Source organism: Phalacrocorax aristotelis, chromosome 1 (assembly GCF_949628215.1).
Source record: "Phalacrocorax aristotelis chromosome 1, bGulAri2.1, whole genome shotgun sequence".
NCBI lineage: Eukaryota > Metazoa > Chordata > Aves > Suliformes > Phalacrocoracidae > Phalacrocorax > Phalacrocorax aristotelis.
In genome coordinates this window covers 75,116,329-75,137,096 of record NC_134276.1, presented here as the reverse complement: position 1 = coordinate 75,137,096, position 20,768 = coordinate 75,116,329, and the positions used below count along the sequence as shown (strand labels likewise).

Here is a 20,768-nt window from a genome sequence, read left to right as displayed (position 1 = left end):
CCTCCAGCATAATTTCTATTAGAATTTTTTAATTTAAAAAGGGAATGCTTCAAGACTATAATTGATGATGTCTCTTTTTCTAGATGCTGTTTACCATGAACAGCTGCTGCTTTTTGCTGCTGCAAACATACAGAGCTGGCTGGTATTTTTGAGGGACAACTTAGCCAGTTGTTTGCTGTTTCAACAACCAAAAACAGTAGTTGTCAGAAAATGAAAGAGGAAAAGACCTAACAATTTGTGTATGCCTATTTCTAACTGAAGTTTCATATTTTATTTTTTAGGTGACATTTGACCCAGAAGTGTTTTTCAACATTCTGTTGCCTCCTATCATTTTTCATGCTGGTTATAGCCTGAAGAAAGTAAGTGTAATAATTTTCCAAGGAGCATAATTTTTTTTTTTAATTGTGAGACTGCTGACTTGTTCAGGAGTACAGTCTCCATTTCAAGCATATTTTTTTTAATGGCGGTAAGAAAATCTTATTTTCTCCGTAGATGGTTGGGTCATATTGTTTTAAGAGAAACTACATGTACTTTTTATTATAAATGCATTAAACTCTAGTTAATCTTGCTTGTTTTCCTTTGAATGTTGCCAGAGGTTAATGACTATTTAATTTAAATTAAAAAATGCCCTGCTATGAATTGTTTTGGTCCTCTCTAATACCCAAAATGCAGTAAATCATGCCAAGAAGTGGACCCAAACCTGAGTCCCAGTAGTGAGGTGCCAGACACTGAATGGCAGAAAGGCCCAAATCCTGCTCTTGCTTGAAGATACCGTGAATTGGTGCTCTTTTTCAGTTTTGCAGATAACTCTTATCTCTTATGAAAACATCTGTATGGAAAGCTTCCCGTCAATAAGGTCCATTTAGGGTTTGATACATGGTTCAGATTTGGTTTATTGAATTTATTGAAGGTGGACAAAATTTACACTGGAGTAATGAAGCATTTCTCTGAAATGGAGGGGAATCTCTGTGTCTTAATGCAAGTGTAGTAGTGTGCTGTATGTTTTTGAACAGGTGATAAACTTGTTTTAAGTATATAAACTTCTTTTTCCTATGCAGAGACACTTTTTCAGGAATCTGGGGTCCATTTTGGCTTATGCCTTTTTAGGAACAGCAGTATCTTGTTTTATTATTGGGTAAGTGAACTCTGTGACATCAGTTCCTTCCTTTACTAAAGTTTAAGTTGATAAAGTGTATGTTGAGCCTTCCAGATTGCTTCAGTTTTGTAATTTGGTGGTTTGAGGATTTTATCCGTGTATCTTCCAGGCAAAATGCAAATGTATCTTTTGCTGAGATTTATCCCGTTTCTAAACAATACTGGCCCTTGAAATGATATTGTCAAGTTTGAATCACATGACAAGTCCACAGTATTAAAGAGTGGCGTTGAGTTTTTGATGTAATGGTCCAGTCCAAAACAAAACCTCGTTAGACTCTTACTGGAATTGACTTTAACTTGAATTGTGGACACTACTTCTAATAGAATTTTAGCTATCAAACTTTCAGAGATGTCCCTTCCAGTACCCACGTGCACACATGTATTCTCTCTTTCTCTGTGTGTGTGTGCATGTGTATAATTCTATGCATATATGTACACACACATTTAGTTTAAGATAGCTAGTCACATTGGTTTACTTGCTTATGCTGTTAATATTACCGTGTCTGCTGTATAGATATTCTAAAATACAGAATGACCTTGGTTTGTGTCTCAGATAATTTCACTAGAGAAATAGTTTGAAGGCTATTCTTAGCTCAGAGCTTTTGGCCTATGTACTGTGTTGGGAGAACCAATACTGAGGGAAATTTTGAGCAGGAAAATGTTCCCATTGGTGGAAAAAGGAAACAACCTGTAGATTCTATGTACTAGCTGTATGAACAGATTTCATGCTTTGCTTACTCATTTTAAATGGTATATTCTGGATCATATATCACTTGACTCGGTTCATAAGGAAAAGAGGAAAATTAATTTTGAGAGCTTAGTGTTAAATTGCAGCAGTCCCACAGAGCTGTAACATAACAAAGCCTGCCTGAAATATTTTGCCTGTTTTTTTTCCTTTGCTTGCCTGAAATACACCAACTTGTTTGACTTGGACTCTCTTATCCTCCTTCTCTTCAGGAATCTCATGTATGGGGTTGTGAAACTAATGAAGTTGGTGGGCCAGCTCTCTGATAAATTCTATTATACAGACTGCCTCCTCTTTGGAGCAATAATATCTGCCACTGATCCAGGTAGCTTGCTGAACATGTTTTAATAACCTTCCAAACTATTCCTATTGCTACAGTTGTTGGCTGTATAGCATGAAGATATTAACAGCAATTTATTTTCAGTTATGTTATGCTATTATCTCTGTTTCTCTTCTCTGAAATGCACACAAATTCTGAGTATTGTGAAAGCTATTCTGTCCGTTTGGTGCTGGACTGATATGATGTGATTGGGGAAAAATATAACTTTCCTGCTTAAATACTTTAAATATTTTTTTCCCCAGTAGGTGTTTTGTGTAGTATATGTCAAGTTTAAGACCGCAAATAGATGAAATTATTACACTGTCTGGATAGCAGGACTTCCTTCTTTAGCTACGTTGCTTGGGACATTGGGTAATTTAAGAGCAATATTTGAGGCTTTTAGCCTCTTTGGGGATTTTTTCTTTGTTGTTGTTCAAATGAACTTCATGTTTTACAAGTTTAAACAGAAGAATGCTCTTCTAACAAAGTAATTTGATTTTTTTTGTCAAATTAATCTAGTCATCCTTCAAAGTCCACAGGCTCACATAGGTGTCTCTGCTTGACAGGTCAGTCTGGAGAGCTGGTGTGTGCCAGGGGCTGGGGTAGGGAGTGGTGAACTATGAAGTCTGACATTTACAACAGCTTATTTGAGGTGCTCAGTAGTGATTTGTGTGAAAAGGGGAAGTAGCTCCTGTGATTGAGCTGAGCTCTGAACAGCTGGTGATTGCACCCAATTTATGCAAAAAATCACTGTGTGATTTTTTTTTTTTTAAAGCTCATATATGGGAACATCTTCAAGATCATGATCTTTCAACTCAGAAGTTTCTTGAAAGGGTCGTTATAAATATTCAGCAGTCTTGTCCTTTTTAAATTCTGTGCAAATGCACGCTCCTGTGGCATAGTGTACGCTTTGGGGAACACTTAGGATTATTAGCACTGTTTTACAATGGCTGAAATAATAAAGCTATGTCAACAATCCATACAACCTTTTAAAGTAGCAAGAGCTGCACAGTGTTTTGTTGATTATCTTGTGTGGAACATGTACAAAAGTTATCAGGTCTTTGGTAGAAGTGCTTTATCTGCCCCATATCCCATGATCATGGGGGCTTTCCTATAAACACTGTGCAGATGAGAGGACAACAGCTCCTAATGGAGCTGCCCTAAAACTGATGGTGGAATTGCTTACCTATAGATGAACATGACTGGTCTGTTTCCCAGTTTAATTTTGATCCTATACTTCAAATCCTGGGTTTTGTTGCTTTAGGCAAACTGGAAAGTCTGCTCCATTGGCTCACGCAGTTGTTCCTGAAGTCAGCCAGTGTGTTTTTTCTTTTCTTTCTGTAGTTACTGTGCTAGCAATATTTAATGAGCTGCATGCTGATGTTGATCTCTATGCCCTTCTGTTTGGGGAGAGCGTGTTGAATGACGCGGTTGCCATTGTACTATCTTCGTAAGTAACTACCTGAATTTCTACTCTGAAATTACTTAATTGCTTTTGATATTTGCCTAAAATAAATGCTTTTTTCTGAGAAATGTTATTTTGAATTTAAATGGATTGTCTTGAACTGACTTAATAAACATGGCAAACATTTGCCAACATCCCTCATGCATGCATACAGCAGAAAGGCACATTTGCCTTCAGTACGGGATTGTCTCTTCTGTTGCTCGGGTGTTGCTGTTATGCAATAAAACTTTTCTGATGCCACTTCTAACTTCTCATTGCATTACTTCTTCTAGATCTATAGTTGCCTACCAGCCAACAGGTGAAAATACCCATGCTTTTGATGCAGCAGCGTTTTTCAAGTCTGTAGGTGTTTTCCTGGGAATATTCAGTGGTTCTTTCATGATGGGAGCTGTGACGGGGGTTGTGACAGCTCTGATATCCTTTTTCACGTTTAGCTCTTCCAGACTACATGCTACATTCGGGTTCTAACAGGGCTCACCTTTTCCGATTTATAGCAACGTTGACAGTGTCTTGTTTTAATCTGAGTGTGAAGATGTGATCAGTATTCACGTAACCTTTGTCTATAGAAAGGCATATAGGTACCCAGAGAAATCACCAGTTTCCAATATAACTGTGGCCACACCAGAAATTTTACTAGTATTACTGCATGCTGCCAGCCAGGGGGAGGCCCTAAATGGGCATGTCCTAATATTCAGTTTCTTTTTAGGAAATTGAGAAAAAGGGGGTTTATTATTGGGCTTGAAAGACATCTCGTATGATAAATGGTGTTTGATTCTATTGTCAGCAAAGTCATTAATAGCTATTTCTGACCCCACAGGGTTCTTTGAGAGTCCTGCATTTAACCTTTCTGCTGGAAGTCTGATGTCATCTGTCTAGGATAGGACTGTATCTCTACCAGAGTTAACATCATAACATGATGTGCTTTGCATGACCTGTCCTGCTCTCTTGAAGCTTACTGCCACTATCTGATTAGAGCTCTGAGGCGCTCAGCAGGAGATCTGTGTGGGTTTTGTTTTAGGCTCAGGTAGTAGACCTTATTAAGCCTGACCTGCTCCAGAAATTGTGATGCTTCTTCAGCAAAAAAACTAAAATCCTTTTGCTTTTAGACTAGCTAGTATTTTTGTACACGTCCCAGATTGCTGTGATCTGCCTCGGTTTCTGAAAACTGATATAGAAGGGGTAAAATGTGATATTTTTATACCATAATAATGAATCTGTGAGCCTTCATCTTAAGTAATAATGTCTCAACTGTCTTGTTACATACACACCACACAGATTTGTCTGATATGTCTGCATAATGGTAACCCTTCAGGTATAAGGGGAAGAAGTGCTGTGATGCTTTAATGCTTGGTCTTCCAGTTCCACTGTTCTGCAATCGATGTGGCCCAGAACCATGATTCTTTATCTGGCTTTTAGGCTACCAGCCATCCATAGCTCTACCTGATTTAATACTGTTGGTTTTTTTGGCTTGCTGGTTGGCTACTAATTTCAGCTGAAATGCATTCAGATCAATTTTGTAAAATCATGCTTCTGAAACAGCAGCTGGTTCTTGCTGTTTCTAATGTTGTGTTCAAGAAGGTGCATGAGGCTAGGAGCAGGGAGGCTGGTCAGAAGGCAGCCTCTGTGGGTTGTTTGGGTGTGGAAGTTGGTTTTTTGGGGCTTTTTTTGTTTGGTTTTTGTTTTGTTGTTTTCTTAACAACAACAAAACCCACACCCCAAACAAAAAAAAAAATCCTTAAACTGTTGCTTGGTTATGTAACTTTAACTATTTTCTTTTGGAAGAATACTTAATGTCATGCAGTACTGTAGAAGTAAACTGTAAATTTTCATTTTACTTTTTGTAGCTGATTAGAACCCATAACGTACATCATGAATGAAGTGAATAGACTGTTATTCCCATAGCTGTGAGGTACCTATAACTGTACCTCTCTATGAATGAGGGGTTTCATACAGTTACCCATTGTCCTTTGAAAACAGACAGAATACTTAATTTCCAAATATGATGCAGATAACATACATGGACTTGTTCAGACTTCCAGCAAGCTGTCTTGGCCTCACTGTCTGTGATTATTTTTATAACAGTTAAGAAGGTATTGTACCACTTTGTTTTCTTTCCAAATTGCAGAATCTGCCTGGTTGAAATGAAGTGAAGCAGAAGGCCTTGCCCAAGGAGTAAAGAAAGAAAGTTGTCTTTGCTTTAATGTTTAAGTTAAGAAAACAGAAACAATAATTTAATTTCAATTAACATTTCTATTTGGGTAATTATAGGAAATAAGAAGAATATTTTTTCCTTACCTTTCGCTCACCCTTCTCTTCCTCCAGAATGATGAGCATAGGTTTTCATTTCAGATTTAATGAGTGTGTTTTCATATGGCTACTTAGAATAACAACAAGGGGAATAAAGAGTGTGATATACAAAGCTGCCAGAAAAGATGGCAAATGAAGAATCTGTTCTGACAAAGGCTCTTGCCTAACTTCACGGGAACAAGGTTCAACCTTTTCCTCTCCCATGGAGTGACTGTGGCTGTCCAGTTTCCCAAGCATCCATCAGTGCCTCTTCAGCCAGGCACTGGGATAAATGTGTTGTGGAATTATCAGTGCTCTGTGGGACAATGGGTTCTAGTTGTTGCTCCGGTGGATGTAGCTGCTTCAGAAGCAGGATGTTACAAAATGGGTCTGTTCAGGAGGGGGAAAAAAACAATCTAGCACAGTGTAACAGTACGTCCTCAAAAGTTTTAGAGAGATGGTTATATGGAGAAATGACTGCGTGGAGAATAACAGCTGTTGAAAAAAATGCCGAGTTTTGTATTCGGTGTAATGTCAGCTGTCATGGAGATATTTTTTTTTTATCATGATTTGGGCTTTTGTTTAGAGTGCAGCCTTCTGACAAAGCAGGGTTGCTGCTGAAGATGTGGCTGGAATATGTGTTTCAGAGCCCTTGCCCTCCTCCAGGTTAGCAGAGAACGCCAACAAGAAGTAGGTGCGGGTGGGGAGTGGGTGGCTGGCCTCAGGATTGCTTCATCCTAACCAGGCTCCCATTGAGACACTGCCACCTGTTTGCCTCTGTTAATCACTTGTGGATTGTTGTGAACACCGTATTCTGTGATAAAGCCCACAGGAGACTGTTTCACCAAGTCTTCTGGGCTACCTGAGTGCTGCTTGCAGGAGGCAGTCGAGTGTGCTGTGAACCCCAGACCTACCAAGGACCTGTGAATTTCTTTGTGAAAAGCAGTGCTGCTCATTGCTTTTAACATCCTTGTCCCATATTGAGCTATGACTCCCCAAGCAGCAGCGCTGCCATTAGCTTTAGATTGTGTAGTGCTGCAGAGAGCCCGGGATGCAGCTGTGTTACACATGGAGAGCCATGGTGGATGATGGTGCAGCCTTGATTTGTCCATTGAGGTACCGATTTCCTTCACAGGAGCAGGGGAGAGTGCTACCACCTTACTCTTTCAGGTGTCCTTGCTGTGCTCTTGCTGTCCTCCCGCTTGGATTTCAGAGATGATGGTGCTAGTTGTCAGCTTTCAGAAAGACCAGGGATCTCTCTACCACCTCTGTTAACACATGGTTTCTTTCTGTGTTCTCTAGTAGAGTAGCGCTTAGTTGTCTGTACCTCAGGGACAGTGAGCTGTTGAGCGTTTACCTGCTGCCAGAGTAGTGATGGGGGGGAGCGGGGAGGGGAACCAACCACAACAAAATTCTATAAATATGTGAACAACTTCTCTGTAGCATGGGAAGAGCTACATATAACACTACTGAAGTCTGTTCCACTTCTTCAGCAGCTGTGTGAACTGTTAATTCGGTGTCTATTTGATGTTCCTCAAGTTTTGCTTTCTTCTGGAAGACAAACTTGTTTGTTCTTCCTGTTGGAAGACTGAGCTGCTCTGGGTTGGCTTTTAATCTAAAACACATTAACACAAGGAGAGGAAATATATTTTGTTGTAGGCAGGATTTCTGTTTTGCCTCAAAAGTACAGAAGTAGCCATGCTTGCTGAAAAAGACTTAAATCTGAGCAGAAAAATTCTGATAAATCTACTTCATCTTAGGGTTTCTGTAGTCAAGAACAGCCCTATGAATTAAATGCTTCTGAACGTATCTTATGCCTTATTTAAAGATGAGTGGGATCTTTATTTGGGTGGGGGAATGACACTGGCACAGGGATGGGACCAAGTCCAAAACAACAATAAGCCACCCCCCCACCCCCGGAAAACCAAGACACAATCTAAAACAACGCCAGGTATGTATTCCTTCCCTGTTGGCACTCTGCAGGGAAACAACGTGGCATAGAGTAAGATACTGCCTCAAAGCAGTGAAGCCACAGTTATGCCATGGATATGCAGCAAAAATATCCAAACCTGACTATTGCAAGGGGAGACCTGGATTCTCAAGTTTATCTTGATGTGATGGAATTGATGTTTTTCAGCATTAAAAGTGTTTTGTTTTCCAACTAGCATTGGCTGTTAGCACATAAAAGTGTTTTTCATAAATACTGGGTACAGAGAAGCCAAAGGATTTATTTTTTGATCCCTTAACAAATGACTTAACGTGACGAAGTTTACAAAGTTGCACTGCTTCCCCCTGCTGGAAACGGCTCTCTTCTTCTTGATGTCCTGGAGCACTTTCTTGCTTGCAGAAGCTTGTGGATTTACTGGTGAGTTGTTGGGATTCAAGCATATGGTGACAGAAGTCCTGTCTGTCATGGCAGCCCTTTTTCCACTTTCTCGTTGCAACCTCCCCATGAGAAACAAGATGTTGGTGATTTAAGCTTTTTTATGTTCAGTATGATGCCATCGAAGGTGCAGCTCACTGTGGGGCTTTTAAAAGCACCGGTTTGGTTCACACATCCAACCCCTCCGATTCCAACCTGGAATCTAACTCAGTGGAAAATAATGTTCATAAAATCATAAGGTTAAGGGCGATCTATAAATTTAATAGAAGGGTAAATGTGTTGAGCTCACATGGTAAACAGGCTGATTTTTACATGTGATTCTGTTTGCAGGTGTGGTGGCTGTCCTATTCTGTGGAATTACCCAGGCACATTATACGTACAATAATTTGTCAGTTGAATCAAGAAGTCGCACTAAGCAGGCAAGACTGTCTTTCACCTTTTGTACACTGTGTTGCTGTAGTGTTCTGTGTACTATTGTTTTTGAAAAGCAGCTTTATTGCTTGGCCATTAACATGTGACTGTGTTTTCCCTAGCTCTTTGAGGTATTGCACTTCCTGGCAGAGAACTTCATATTTTCTTATATGGGTTTGGCACTGTTTACTTTCCAGAAACACATATTCAGCCCAGTTTTCATCATTGGAGCTTTTGTATCCTTTTTTGCATTGTGTGAGGGTTCTCTGTCTTATATGCCTGAAAACTTGTAGCGTCTGTTGGCTTTACCAAACAGAGGATGGCAGCTGATCTGAGTTTCCCTCATGTCTTGCAGGCACAAGACCTTTGAGAACAATCTTTGGTTATCCCTTACATCAAATCCCGAAGGCCTCTGTGCCACACATTTGTTGGCTCTGTACTGAGCAAGTGCTAGAAGCCATATAATTTCAGTAGATAACTAAATGAATGTGCTTTACTGGGTGAATTGGCTATTGACAGCCAGCAGTGCTTGTGTTGCTCTCGCACTCAAACTTTGGGGACCTAAAAAGGATTCTCTTTACTTTCAACAGTCCCTAGAAAAGAACAAGCAAACTTCAGGTAAATTAAGAGCATTGTGGGTGAACAGAATATCTCTCAGCAATGCCCCAAAATAGAGGTCAAGTTCTCAGGTGATGGGAGGAGGAAGGAAACTGAGCTGTGGTGCAGACCATGGCATGAAGGGTACACACTGCTGAAGGGTGCTGGTGTTGGAGGTGGGTATCTAGCTTCCATTGTCCCTGCTGACTTGGTACCTGGCTCTTGAATTCCCCAGAACCAAACACTTCTGTAGTGGTCACACTCATAAGCTGGAAATCACTAGATTCCTCTCTGCACCCCACCCCTGTTGAAATAGCTTATGTTATTATTTCTTCACTATATTACTGGCTGCTTGAAAATTCAGAGCAATTAAAAGTGCACACAAAGCAATGGGAGCTACCCTTCCAGTCTTGATTTCTCTCTTCCTGCTGCAGGAGTAGTGCTATTGGCAATGAGATAAAACCCAGTGAAAGGACATATAAAGGTGGCCTATTCCAGAATGTCTTTCTTTTCTCTCCTTTCCACTGTTTTCTCTCATCTCTGTACTCCTCCTAGGAATTTATCACTTTTCTCTTTATTTTCCTTTGGCCATTTACTTTTTTCTGAAACAGTAATAAATTTTCTCCTGTGTCTCCTCACATCCATTTTTCTGTCCTAAAAAATGCTCCAGAGCCCTGCAGCCATCGGATAAAGACATGAACAGAATAGTGGCATCTGGTATACTAAGCACTGTAATTTTTCATCTTTGCTGTGGCCTTCTGTCCTGTCTTAAGTTATGCTATGGCTTGCGTTTGTTTTCAGTATTTATTTTGTTCCTTTCTTTTCCTACCCACCGATCTTTTATTACATTTTTCACATTGTTTTCTACCACTGCACTTAACCTCTGTTGCCTCTTGAGAGTTTTCCTATCTTTGTGAGGAGGGCAGCTAGTACTAGCACCCACATTTTGCCTCAACAGCTACTGTCCCTGTTGAGTTAACACCTTGCGGGAGCAGAATGTAGAGATGCCATTAGCTGTTGAAAGAGAAGGGTTGGACTGCAAAGGTAGAGCGTTAAAGCCTCAGTGTCAATGACAAAATCCTAGCCATTATTCCTATGTACATTGGTCATGATGGCTTCCAATGTCTGACTTCTGCAGGCCTCAGAAGGTCTGCTATTTGGAATAATTACATGAAGCTTTCTGTACAAAGTAATAATCAAGATCTTGTATTCTTAGAGACTAAATCTCCTGCAGACAGTATTGCTTTACTTTAGCTATGGCAACAACTCAGTGGTGTCTAGAGCTCTTACGTGGTTTTATTTCTTTTCCGTAAGAGAGCTGTTTTATTCTTCTAATGTTATCCCAGCAGCAAATGATCGGTGTTTTGGTGGGCTTCTGATTGTGTTGGTGTTTTATAGGATTTAAACACATTGCTCTAGTTTGTCACAAAGTGTTCCTTAGATGGTGGAGGGTGTATTCAGCTTTCTGCCTCTTCACTGGAACCACTAGATGCTTTACACCACAGAAAGGGAGGGAAGGAGCTTACCACCTACTGTCATGAATTCCTGCAATACTCCTTTACTATTCTTTTTGAAATTTTTTTCTAGTGCTGACAAGTGGTTTTTGGATTTATCATCTTAGTAACTCTGTACTGTTAAGTGCTTGCCAGCCAGTAGGAGATTTTGCATCGGCAGGAGATGTAATGGACTGGCCACTTGCTGGTCTTATGTTGGTTTTCCTTCTGTACAAAGGACTGCATTTCTGTTGGCCTGAAACATGTAGCCGAATGGTGGTGGTGACAGTTGTTTAAAGTGTGAATTTTTTAAGTATTCTTGTAATTTTAATACTAAGTATAATTTCACCGTTCATTAAAAAAATTGGTTATATTAGTTAAAATTTGCATTCTGTGCAATGAGTTCTGTAGGCACATAATTGGTGAAAGTCTGTTTTATGGAGACAGAGATAACAAGAACATTTGATATCGTGATGTAAACCTCTCACTAAAACAGAAGCTTCATGTTAGAGCCAGGTACCCTGGAGTTCATGCCTCAGGAAAGTGAAATCCTTAACCCTCAGCTGTGAACAGATTGCAATCTTTCTGGGCAGAGCTGCACATATCTACCCTCTCTCCTTCTTGTTGAATCTGGGCAGAAGACATAAGATCAGCTGGAACTTTCAACACATGATGATGTTTTCAGGTAAAAGCAAAAATGTTTGGTAAATTGAAAAAATCTTATTTTTAACTCAAAAGCAATTTAGAGTACTACATTCTGCTCTTATAATCCACATCCATGCATCCTGAATAGAGGACTTAATGGTTGTTGCAGCATGCCATCGTGTATCTTTCAACCTTTACAGTGAGTGTGTCATGTCTGAGAAGAGTGGCATCTTGAAATGCCAGCTGCAGGCAGCAAGCAGTCACCTCATGTTGGGAATAGAGTATTTTCATCTGAAGTGCATCTGAAGGGGATGAGGGAATTGGGATATATCTCTTCCAGAAGGTTATTTCTAGCTGAGATGATGTACATATTGTGCAGAAGCAGATATCTGCTGAGAAAATCGGGGCATGTTTGTGGATGCCATCTCCTACTTATTTGGAGAAAGCAAGGTATTTGCATTAAACTCCCCTATGAATTCTGTCACACAGATAACGCAAATCATGGAGTGCGTGTCTTGGTGTCTAAACATGTGCATCCTCAAGAAGTGCCAGGGATACCTCTGTACACAAGAGAATGTAAAGAGGATGGAGCGAGGCTATTTCCAGCAGTGCCCAGTGACAGGACCAGAGGCAATGGGCACAGACAGAAATACAGGAGTATTACCTCCAAACATCAGGAAACACTTTTTACTGGCACAGGTTGCTGAGAGAGGTTGCAGCATCTCCATCCTTGGAGATGTTCAAAAGCTATCTGGACATGGTCCTGGGCAACCTATTCCTGGTGACTCTGCCTGAGCAGGGGAGTTGGACCAGATGACCTCTAGAGGTCCCTTCTAACTTAACCATCCTGTGATTCTGTGATTCCCCTGCTAAAGAAGTCTGCAGACAGCCAAATACCATGGCTTGTCCTTGCTAGTGGACTTTCATAACTGGGGGCAGGGGAGGGGGAGGAAATATAGTCTGCCTGTGCACATGTTGTTAACTAGAACGTTTTTCCAGCTGATAACAATTTCATTTCAAGAACTCCCACTTCAGTTATGCAATTAACTGGAAAAGTGTGCATCTTCATTTGGATTCAGGGAGCTGCTGAATTTCCATAATATGTTTTGCTGTAGTCCACAATTTTTTTGTTTCTGCATTTCTTTCTTGTTGGTTTCTGGAAACACTCACACCTTTTCTTAGCATTTGTGGATTCTATAAGTTACAGAAAACTACACGGGCAAATTATGTCTATCCCAGGGCATAATTTATCAAGGAAACTGAGGGACTTAAAACCTGCTGGAGCCCAGTGCTTTCTGCCTGTCATTTTGTGCCTGTGTGGCAGGGAAGGAGCAAGGAAAGATTCTGTGTTATAAATAGGCAGGGTTGCGCTTCTGAAGCTCTGCTATCTCATTCTTTGGCACAGGTCTCAGGGGAGCCATGGCGTTTGCTCTGGCTATACGAGATACTGCTACCTACTCACATCAAATGATGTTCTCAACAACTCTACTCATCGTCTTTTTCACTGTGTGGATTGTTGGTGGAGGTACCACTCCCATGCTGTCGTGGCTGAACATCAGGTCAGTATGCAACTGTATGCTGGGGAAACTTCACTTTTCAAGTGGCAACCATGCTAATCGGGCATAGTCCTATAGAAGTTGTTTAATGCTTGCTAGAGGTGTTCTAGGTATTTAGAATATTATGTTTTATAGAGGAAGGTGCTTGTGCAGGCTGGTGAAGAAAATGTACTGATGCCGCTGGGATTCAGCCTAAAGCGCTCTGATGAAAGTAGGTATCCAGGCCCTTGTCAACCTAGCAGGATATGGGATAGTTTTGGCTCATACAGCAGCCCCTACATTGAAGAGACAGGGTTAATCTATCTAGTCCCATATAAACTTCTCTTCCTATTGTACTAAGATATTTCCCTGTCTTTCGGCTCTTGGCAATGGTCTTGTTGTGTTTTTTAAGTTAAGTGGAATCTTTAGTGGGTTGTGCTAAACTTAATGCACTTTAAACATCTGTCCAAACAAACCTGGTGTTATCTAAACAACTGGGATAAATGGGATCCTGCTAGTCTTCTGGATGCATTTTCTCCTGTTTTGATGAGACCTGTGAAAGGGTAAGTAGCATACTTATAGACATTTGTCTGTAAATCCTGGACAATACTTAGTACTTTTGGGCTGCAAGTACATTTGTGTTTGAGGATATTTACCAACAGAAGTGCTACAGAATCATGAATCAATCATTATTAAAGACCATAGAAGTTAGCGTTTTGTGAAAGTTTTTGCAGTTGGGGGTGCAAAGGTAAATAGAGTGGAATTAAAACAATACACACTGTATGAACCCTTCAGTGCATTTTTCATAAGCAAATTATTTGAGCTCTTTGGCACTTGAAAGCTTACTTTGTCTTACTTTCTAATTGTGCTAACCAGAATTTGTATCCCATTGCCCTGTGATAGGATAGGAGAAAACAAAACAGTTTCAGTCTTTGGAAGAACTGATCATTCTTAGGGATTGCTGCTGCTTTTGGAAAACTTAAGTGAACTGTTTGTGGCAATAGGTAGCAGATGCTTTCTAGGTTGGGGGGCGGGGGGGGGGAATACAGGACTCTCAGAAATGCTTGTGAACTCTTCTCATTGCAGGTAGCATGCTTCCAGCTGAGGTTAGGTGTTACAGCAGTGATTTACAGTATCTTAGCTCTGACTAACAGCAAACATTGGGAAACCACGGTTTCCTTTTTTTTGGTGAATCCATTTCTGTCCTTCAAAAGTGTCTTTAAATGCAAGTTCCAGATGTTTTGCTAGCACACCTGAAACAAGCATCACCTCCATGTAGTCAGGCTCCCTGAAGGTCATGTCACTCACAAGAGGTGATGCAACATCTGATGTGAAGTCAACAACAAAAACAATCGCAGTGGAGTTGTGGTATCTCTCAATCATTAATTACACATCATAACTATATTTCTAAGCCCAGCCTGACTGGCTTCTGTTCCCACATGAGCTGTGTAATGACTTTAAAAAGGTACCTGGAATAGGTGCCATGTGTAGCTTTACATGTGGCACTTCTGACAACAGAAGATTGCTGTGTGATGGTGATATATAAGGAACAACTGTACCAAAAAACCTCTGCAAGGAGGGCAGGCACAGCATCTGCATAACCGGCAGTGTGCATAGACTGTCCAAGGCACAGGTTACAAGGGAGCAGGAGGTGAATTCTGGCCAGCAGTATGCAGGTAAGAACAGGGCTTGCAGTCCACTCGCAACAGCTGAGTGAAGCCTGCAAAGATCTGCCTGCAGCCGCTGTGATGGGTGATGTGAGGATATTCCTTGTCTGATCTCCATTTGAGTGGATTCCAAAGCATCTTCTGAAACATGGCTGCAACTAGGACAACAAAACTGACTCTAACAGCTCTCATTGTAGGTGCTGGCATCCTGAGCCTTCTGCCTTGGTGCCTGCACCTCCTCTGTTGAGGGAGTATACCTGGGTATTTCCTTCAAACCTTGTCATCCAGAAAGGGACAGGATGTGCTGCTGAACAACTAAGAAGAGAAATTGTGTTCAGTCTGCAAAGGAAGCTTCTGAGTGCAGTCAACCATTATCTCTGCCATAGGGCTCCTTCAGTCACCAGTGGTGGGACAGCACTGAATTGTAGCATGTGGCCCAGCTCCTGGCCAACTGGAAACTAGTTATGAGGTAGCAGCTTTTTTTGTGTGTGGTGGGGTTTTTGTTTTGGGTTTTTTTTTTGACGGGGGAGGGAGGGGAGCGGTTTGGAAGTTTGGATTTGTTTGGGTTTTTTTCTCTTCTCTCCCCATCAAGCCTAGGAAGCAGTTTGTGGAAGCATCCAAGAATATATACTTACTCATTTGCAAATGACACCAAGTTGGTCAGGAGTGTTGATCTGCTCGAGGGTAGGAAGGCCCTACAGAGGGACCTGGACAGGCTGGATCGATGGGCAGAGGCCAATTTTATGGGGTTCAACAAGGCCAAGTGTCGGGTCCTGCACTTGGGTCACAACAACCCCATGCAACGCTACAGGCTTGGGGAGGAGTGGCTGGAGAGTTGCCCAACAGAGAAGGACCTGGGGGTGGTGGTCAACAGGTGACTGACCATGAGCCAGCAGTGTGCCCAGGTGGCCAAGAAGACCAACAGCATCCTGGCTTGTATCAGGACTAGCGTGGCCAGCAGGAGTAGGGAAGGGATCGTGCCCCAGTACTCGGCACTGGTGAGGCCGCACCTTGAATATTGTGTTCAGTTTTGGGCCCCTCAGTACAAGAAGGACATTGAGTTGCTGGAGCGTGTCCAGAGAAGGGCAACGAAGCTGGTGAAGGGTCTAGAGAGCAGGTCTTATAGGAGAGGTTGAGGGAACTGGGGCTGTTTAGCCTGGAGAAAAGGAGGCTGGGGGGGGAGATCTTATGGCTCTCTACAACTACCTGAAGGGAGGCTGTAGCAAGGTGGATGTTGGTTTTCTTCTCCCAGGTTACTAGTGATAGAAGAGAGGAAATGGCCTCAAGCTGTGCCGGGGAGGTTTAGATTAGGAAAAATGTCTTTACTGAAAGAGTGGTCAGGCATTGGAAGAGTCTGCCCAGAGAGGTGGTGGAGTCACCATCCCTTGAGGTGTTCAAAAAGCCGTGTAGATGTGGCACTTCAGGGCATGGTTTAGGAGGCGTGGTAGTGTTGGGTTGATTGTTGGGCTTGATGATCCTAGAGGTCTTTTCCAACCTTAATGATTCTATGATTCCTTTAGCAGGACTAATCTGGTTCAGTATTGAGATTCCTTGAGCCTGGCTGATGAGTCGCTTCTGAAGGGTGAAAGGGCTAACACTATCCGTTCCAGGTTTGCCCTTTGAGTTGGCTATACTTGCAAAAATCACTAATGTAGCCAACAAGGCAGAACAGCTACAAAGGCTCTGATACCATTCCTAGAGGAGTAGCTGCCAAAAGGCAGTTGTCTGAACCATAGTTTTGGGTGTTTAGGTTTGATTTTTGGGAGATTTACCCACCCTTGCTAGTAAGCAGTAATTTTAAGTCACTTGTTTGGCATGGTTGTCAGAAAACAAATGGTTAACTTGCCTATTAAGGGAAGGATATAGTGTAAACAAGGGAACTCTACCTAGGAAGTATTTTAGAAAACTGCATCGATCTGCCTACAGCTGCCTTGGTAGCCACTGCTCTGTTAACGATGGAGATTGCACTTTTTGAGACCACATGAAATCAGATTTGTGCCAGGAGGTGGCAGCCGTGTGCAGCTAATCAATCAAGAATTAGAAACTTGGTGCTGGAAAAGTACCCTCTGTGATAGAGCCCTTTCTGCTGGAAAGCAAGAAGTCTTGTCCGACCTCTACAGACTTAAGAAAGCAACAAATTAGTTTCCATTGGAATTCTAGAAATATGCTGCTTTTCTCTTTTCCATCCCTTTCTACCCAGTGGAAGAGGTAGGCAGGAGGAGATCAAGATGAGGTGCTGTCCCGGTGCCTCGCTCAGCAGCACAGAGTATAGTCCTGATGCACTCCTGAGGCTGTGCAGAAGGTAACTTGTCCCTGGGATGGCCTGGCATGCTTTCTGAGCCTTGGCACTTGCCCATTAGGTTAGATTGCAAAAGGCTGGAAATTAGTGCTCCCATACAACATTATTTGGCAGTAAAGAGGTTAAAAGAAAAGAGGTCGTTTAGTTTCCTACATCCCTTCACTTAATCTAGGACGCAATGTGACTTAACTTTAGTTTACTGCCTAACTGATGGAGAAAGTGAGGACGTGACAGCAAAATCCAAGTGGAAAATAATGGGATCTTTAGATGCTTTTGGTTTCTGCCATTTGGTGCTAAGCAAGTTAAAAATTAACAGCAGAAACTGGAGTTAAAGCCATGATGTCATGTGTTTGAATTTCTTGGCTGTCTATCAGTGAGACGTATCCAAGCATGTGAGTGGTAAACAGTTATACTTTTCTGGCAGTAGAGTTTTTTTTTTCTTAGAAACTAAAGCATGACTTGGATATTAAAAATATAGCTTTATCCTTTGAGACTAAAACAATCAATTTCCTGCCTGAAGCTTTAACAATTTCAGCAAACTCGAGAGCTCTGTAAATCAAAACCACTGAAAAAGTTCCTCTTTTTAGAAAAGTAGCTGACTTACCATTTCATTTATCTGTCACAGGAAAAAAGGGAACTCCTTGCATTTGTATTGCAAAATAATGTGTTTTCCATTTTTCACTAGAGGTTATTGTCCTGGTCCTTTTCATGTTGAATGAAGCAACATGTAGATTAATGCCTTCCACTCCTTCATAATCTGCTTCAAATGAGGAAGTTCATGTTTGTTTTAATTAAGTAATTTCAGTTATACTTAGCAACCTTTTTTTTTTCTAAATCTTAAAGCATTATATCTTTCAATTTAAAATATTTTAGGTATCTTTCTACCATAAAAGTTAGAGGTTGCACAGTGTCAACTTGGGTATTTACTGCTTTATGTCTGGCTTTTCAAATACAGTCTTTTAAAGAGATATCTATTTAGTGATTTTTTTAAAATATTTTTTTTCTTTAAATGAGCAAACTGAAACAGAAATCTGGAAACACCAACTCTCACATAGCTGCTGCATGAACTACCTAATTGTCTGGGATGGTGGTAAAACTGACAGCTTGGTGGCAGTCTCAGGTTATACTTCATTGTCTTATCCAAGCTGGTCCAAAGTTAAAATGTGCATTTCTTAAATACCGTGCCTCCGTGTGCTGCCATGGCAGGAAGCGAGTGTTGATGCTGGGATCCAGCCTTGTGTTATGTTCCCAACTGGAATGGGGGATGTCTGACAGGAGGTTACATCCTTCTGTTTTGCAGCCTGTTTCCATTATTCTACAACAGAAATCCTTTTATTTCACCGCTGTCTAGCTGCTCTCTGCTGCCCTTGAAAGGCAGAGGCACAGACAGAGGCACTGTCCCTTGGCCTCTGTTGTGGGCTTTTTCCTTTCACCCTATCTTTTCCTGCACTGATGTCTCCAGTTGTCTTTCCCTATCTAGTTTCTCCTGCCTTCTTCCTTCTTTCCCAGTCTCTAGTTTCTCATCATCAATCTAGAATCTCTCTTAATGGAGGTGCAGTGCAGCCTCTGAACCTCCAACCTCACCTCTCTGGGTTTTTCCCTTTGTAGGAAAGAGATTGCCTCCTCTTCTGGATGTCTGGAAGCGGACCTGGGAGATGCTTCCTTATCTCTGTTCTTGTGCTCTCACACATGCAATTCATACCACAGAGAAAAAAAGTGTGAGGAAGGCCCAGACCCTATAGAAGCTGGGTTGAGATATATCTAGAGCACATGGGTGATATGGGTTTAACTGCCAAGCCCTGGCAAGCCTCAGCATGCGGTTTCAGGAGTCATTATCTTGGTTAGGTCAAGTAAAGGAATACCCAAAGACACCCTAAAACCAACCTGAAACAAGTTTTCATAATTCCAGGGGGATTTTTAGTGACTGGGCGGGTGGGGGGGTGGGTGGGGCTGTATGTGTTTTTAGTTGTTGTTGTTGGTTTGTTTTTGTTTTGCTTTTTAAAACATGGGAAAAACATGGGTGGGAATTATCTTCCTTCTCAGCCACCTTCTGAGAAACAGTTGAACTATTCCAAAATATCTAAAATTTTCCAAAAATGCTGCACTCATTGTAGACATCTGGGAAAATTTCAGTATACTAACTTGGCACAGATACAGCAAAGAGAAAGAAGGTGTAGAAGAGAAGTTATTGAGCAGTTTTTAATTTTAGTTTTTGCTGCATATGCAGAGCCATCTCAGTGTTGGCCCTTTTGGAGCAGAGTGCTCTGACCTGAAGTGTATGTTGGTATGAGAGGAAGGCTACTGAACCATGAATCCAAAACAAATCTATCCAAAGTCTGGTATTTGCCTCGGCTTTCAAGGATTAGATGAGTGCATGCTCTTCATAGCACAAGCTATGTCCTTAAATGCTTGGTTTGTCAAGATGTGAGCCTGCAATCAGGACGTGTACACCTCATTTTTGTAAAGTGAGGTCTCCGTGAATTTCTGATCATCTGAGCTTTTATTTCACATAAGCAGTATATAGTTCATGTAGCATGTCTTTATGGAAAAATGGGGGGGAAAAAAAAACAAAAACAAAAAACACAAGCCGCTAAGGAGTTTACATGGAAAGTACTAGAAACCAAACATGCTTTCTCTTGTGTCTTTCTTTTTAAGTACTATTGAAAAAGGTAAAGCAAGGAGTAAAAGCACACTCTGTTATGACTGGAGATTTGTTATGCACCAGCTGAGTGATTTGCTCTGAAACTAGGCAGCATTGATGGCTTCTGTCATGACTTTCTCTAATGATTTTTTCTATTACAGACCGTGTGCAGGTCTGAAGTCATAGGAATTGTCTTAGATTGGCTCTGTCTCTGTGTAGCAGTTCTTTTGAGAGCTATTGAATCTAACTTTCTGGGGGAGGAAGCCTGTTGTGAATACAGGTGTTTTGACAGGCTGCATCTGAAGAATGAAGAGTATTACTGGACACCTCAATCATGAAGTGCTGCTGTTGTGAATTTTTATTATTTTTGACACTTTATCGTTGTTCTACCATTCTTATTCTTGTGTGCTTTGTCTTTTTCTGATTGGGTAGGTTTTTTTGTTGGTTTATTTTGTTTTGCTAGGGAGCTCTGTAAAGCTACCATCTCATGAGCATTTTGTTACTCACATTGCATTCTTGTACTGTACCAGAGTTGATGACCATGTTACATCGGTGGAAGAGATGAATGAAAGCCACTGGCTGTATTTCAGGTGACACTGTGCTTCCCTTTATACCAAATTAACCTGGTGCTTGGCTTTCTTCATCTTTATAACACTGTGTGATCTTTTTTCCTATGCTATGGCATGTTGCTGCTTCTCCTTTTCTGCAGAGTGCCATAGGTGTTCCTCAGTTCTGAGTTTTTCTTCTGAGCTGGGAAAGTGTGGATTGCATGTCATGACTTTAGCTTAAAAAAAACCCACAAAGCACCACTTCCTTTAACTCTTCTGTATGGGTAATTAATGAAGCAAAATTAGTGTCTCTGGCCTGGGAAGACTTGAAAGCTGATAAATCATGGATGCAATCCTAGGATCCTTAATCACACAGGTATTCATAAGTATTTCTTGGAATTATTTCATTCAACTGTTCAGGTTGGAAGGGACTTCATAGATAACTTAGCCCAGCCTCTTTGGGGGTGTATTTTAAAAACTGAGGGTTATCACATTGCTTTACAGGAAGATGGTAATAAGAGTAGAGGTAGCAGAATCCTAGTCTTTTCCAGTTGATGGTTTCTAGAACCGATACATGGA

The 20,768-nt window shown here is 41.3% G+C and overlaps 1 protein-coding gene across 4 annotated transcripts in view; it reads left to right on the top strand.

The window, feature by feature from the left end:
- Positions 1-20,768, top strand: part of SLC9A7 (solute carrier family 9 member A7) — a 74,082-nt gene that overhangs the window by 35,277 nt on the left and 18,037 nt on the right. Inside the window, exons 3-13 of one of the 4 annotated variants that reach the window (XM_075093993.1) lie at positions 282-359; positions 1,059-1,135; positions 2,113-2,225; positions 3,564-3,669; positions 3,957-4,093; positions 8,225-8,335; positions 8,684-8,772; positions 8,887-9,000; positions 11,428-11,539; positions 12,905-13,058; positions 20,172-20,231. In XM_075093993.1, the coding sequence (XP_074950094.1) occupies positions 282-359; positions 1,059-1,135; positions 2,113-2,225; positions 3,564-3,669; positions 3,957-4,093; positions 8,225-8,335; positions 8,684-8,772; positions 8,887-9,000; positions 11,428-11,539; positions 12,905-13,058; positions 20,172-20,231 (1,151 nt within the window). Of the gene's footprint in view, positions 1-281; positions 360-1,058; positions 1,136-2,112; positions 2,226-3,563; positions 3,670-3,956; positions 4,099-8,224; positions 8,336-8,683; positions 8,773-8,886; positions 9,001-11,427; positions 11,540-12,904; positions 13,059-20,171; positions 20,232-20,768 lie in introns of all 4 variants that reach the window. The other 3 variants (XM_075093964.1, XM_075093974.1, XM_075093984.1) reach the window with 3 other exon arrangements.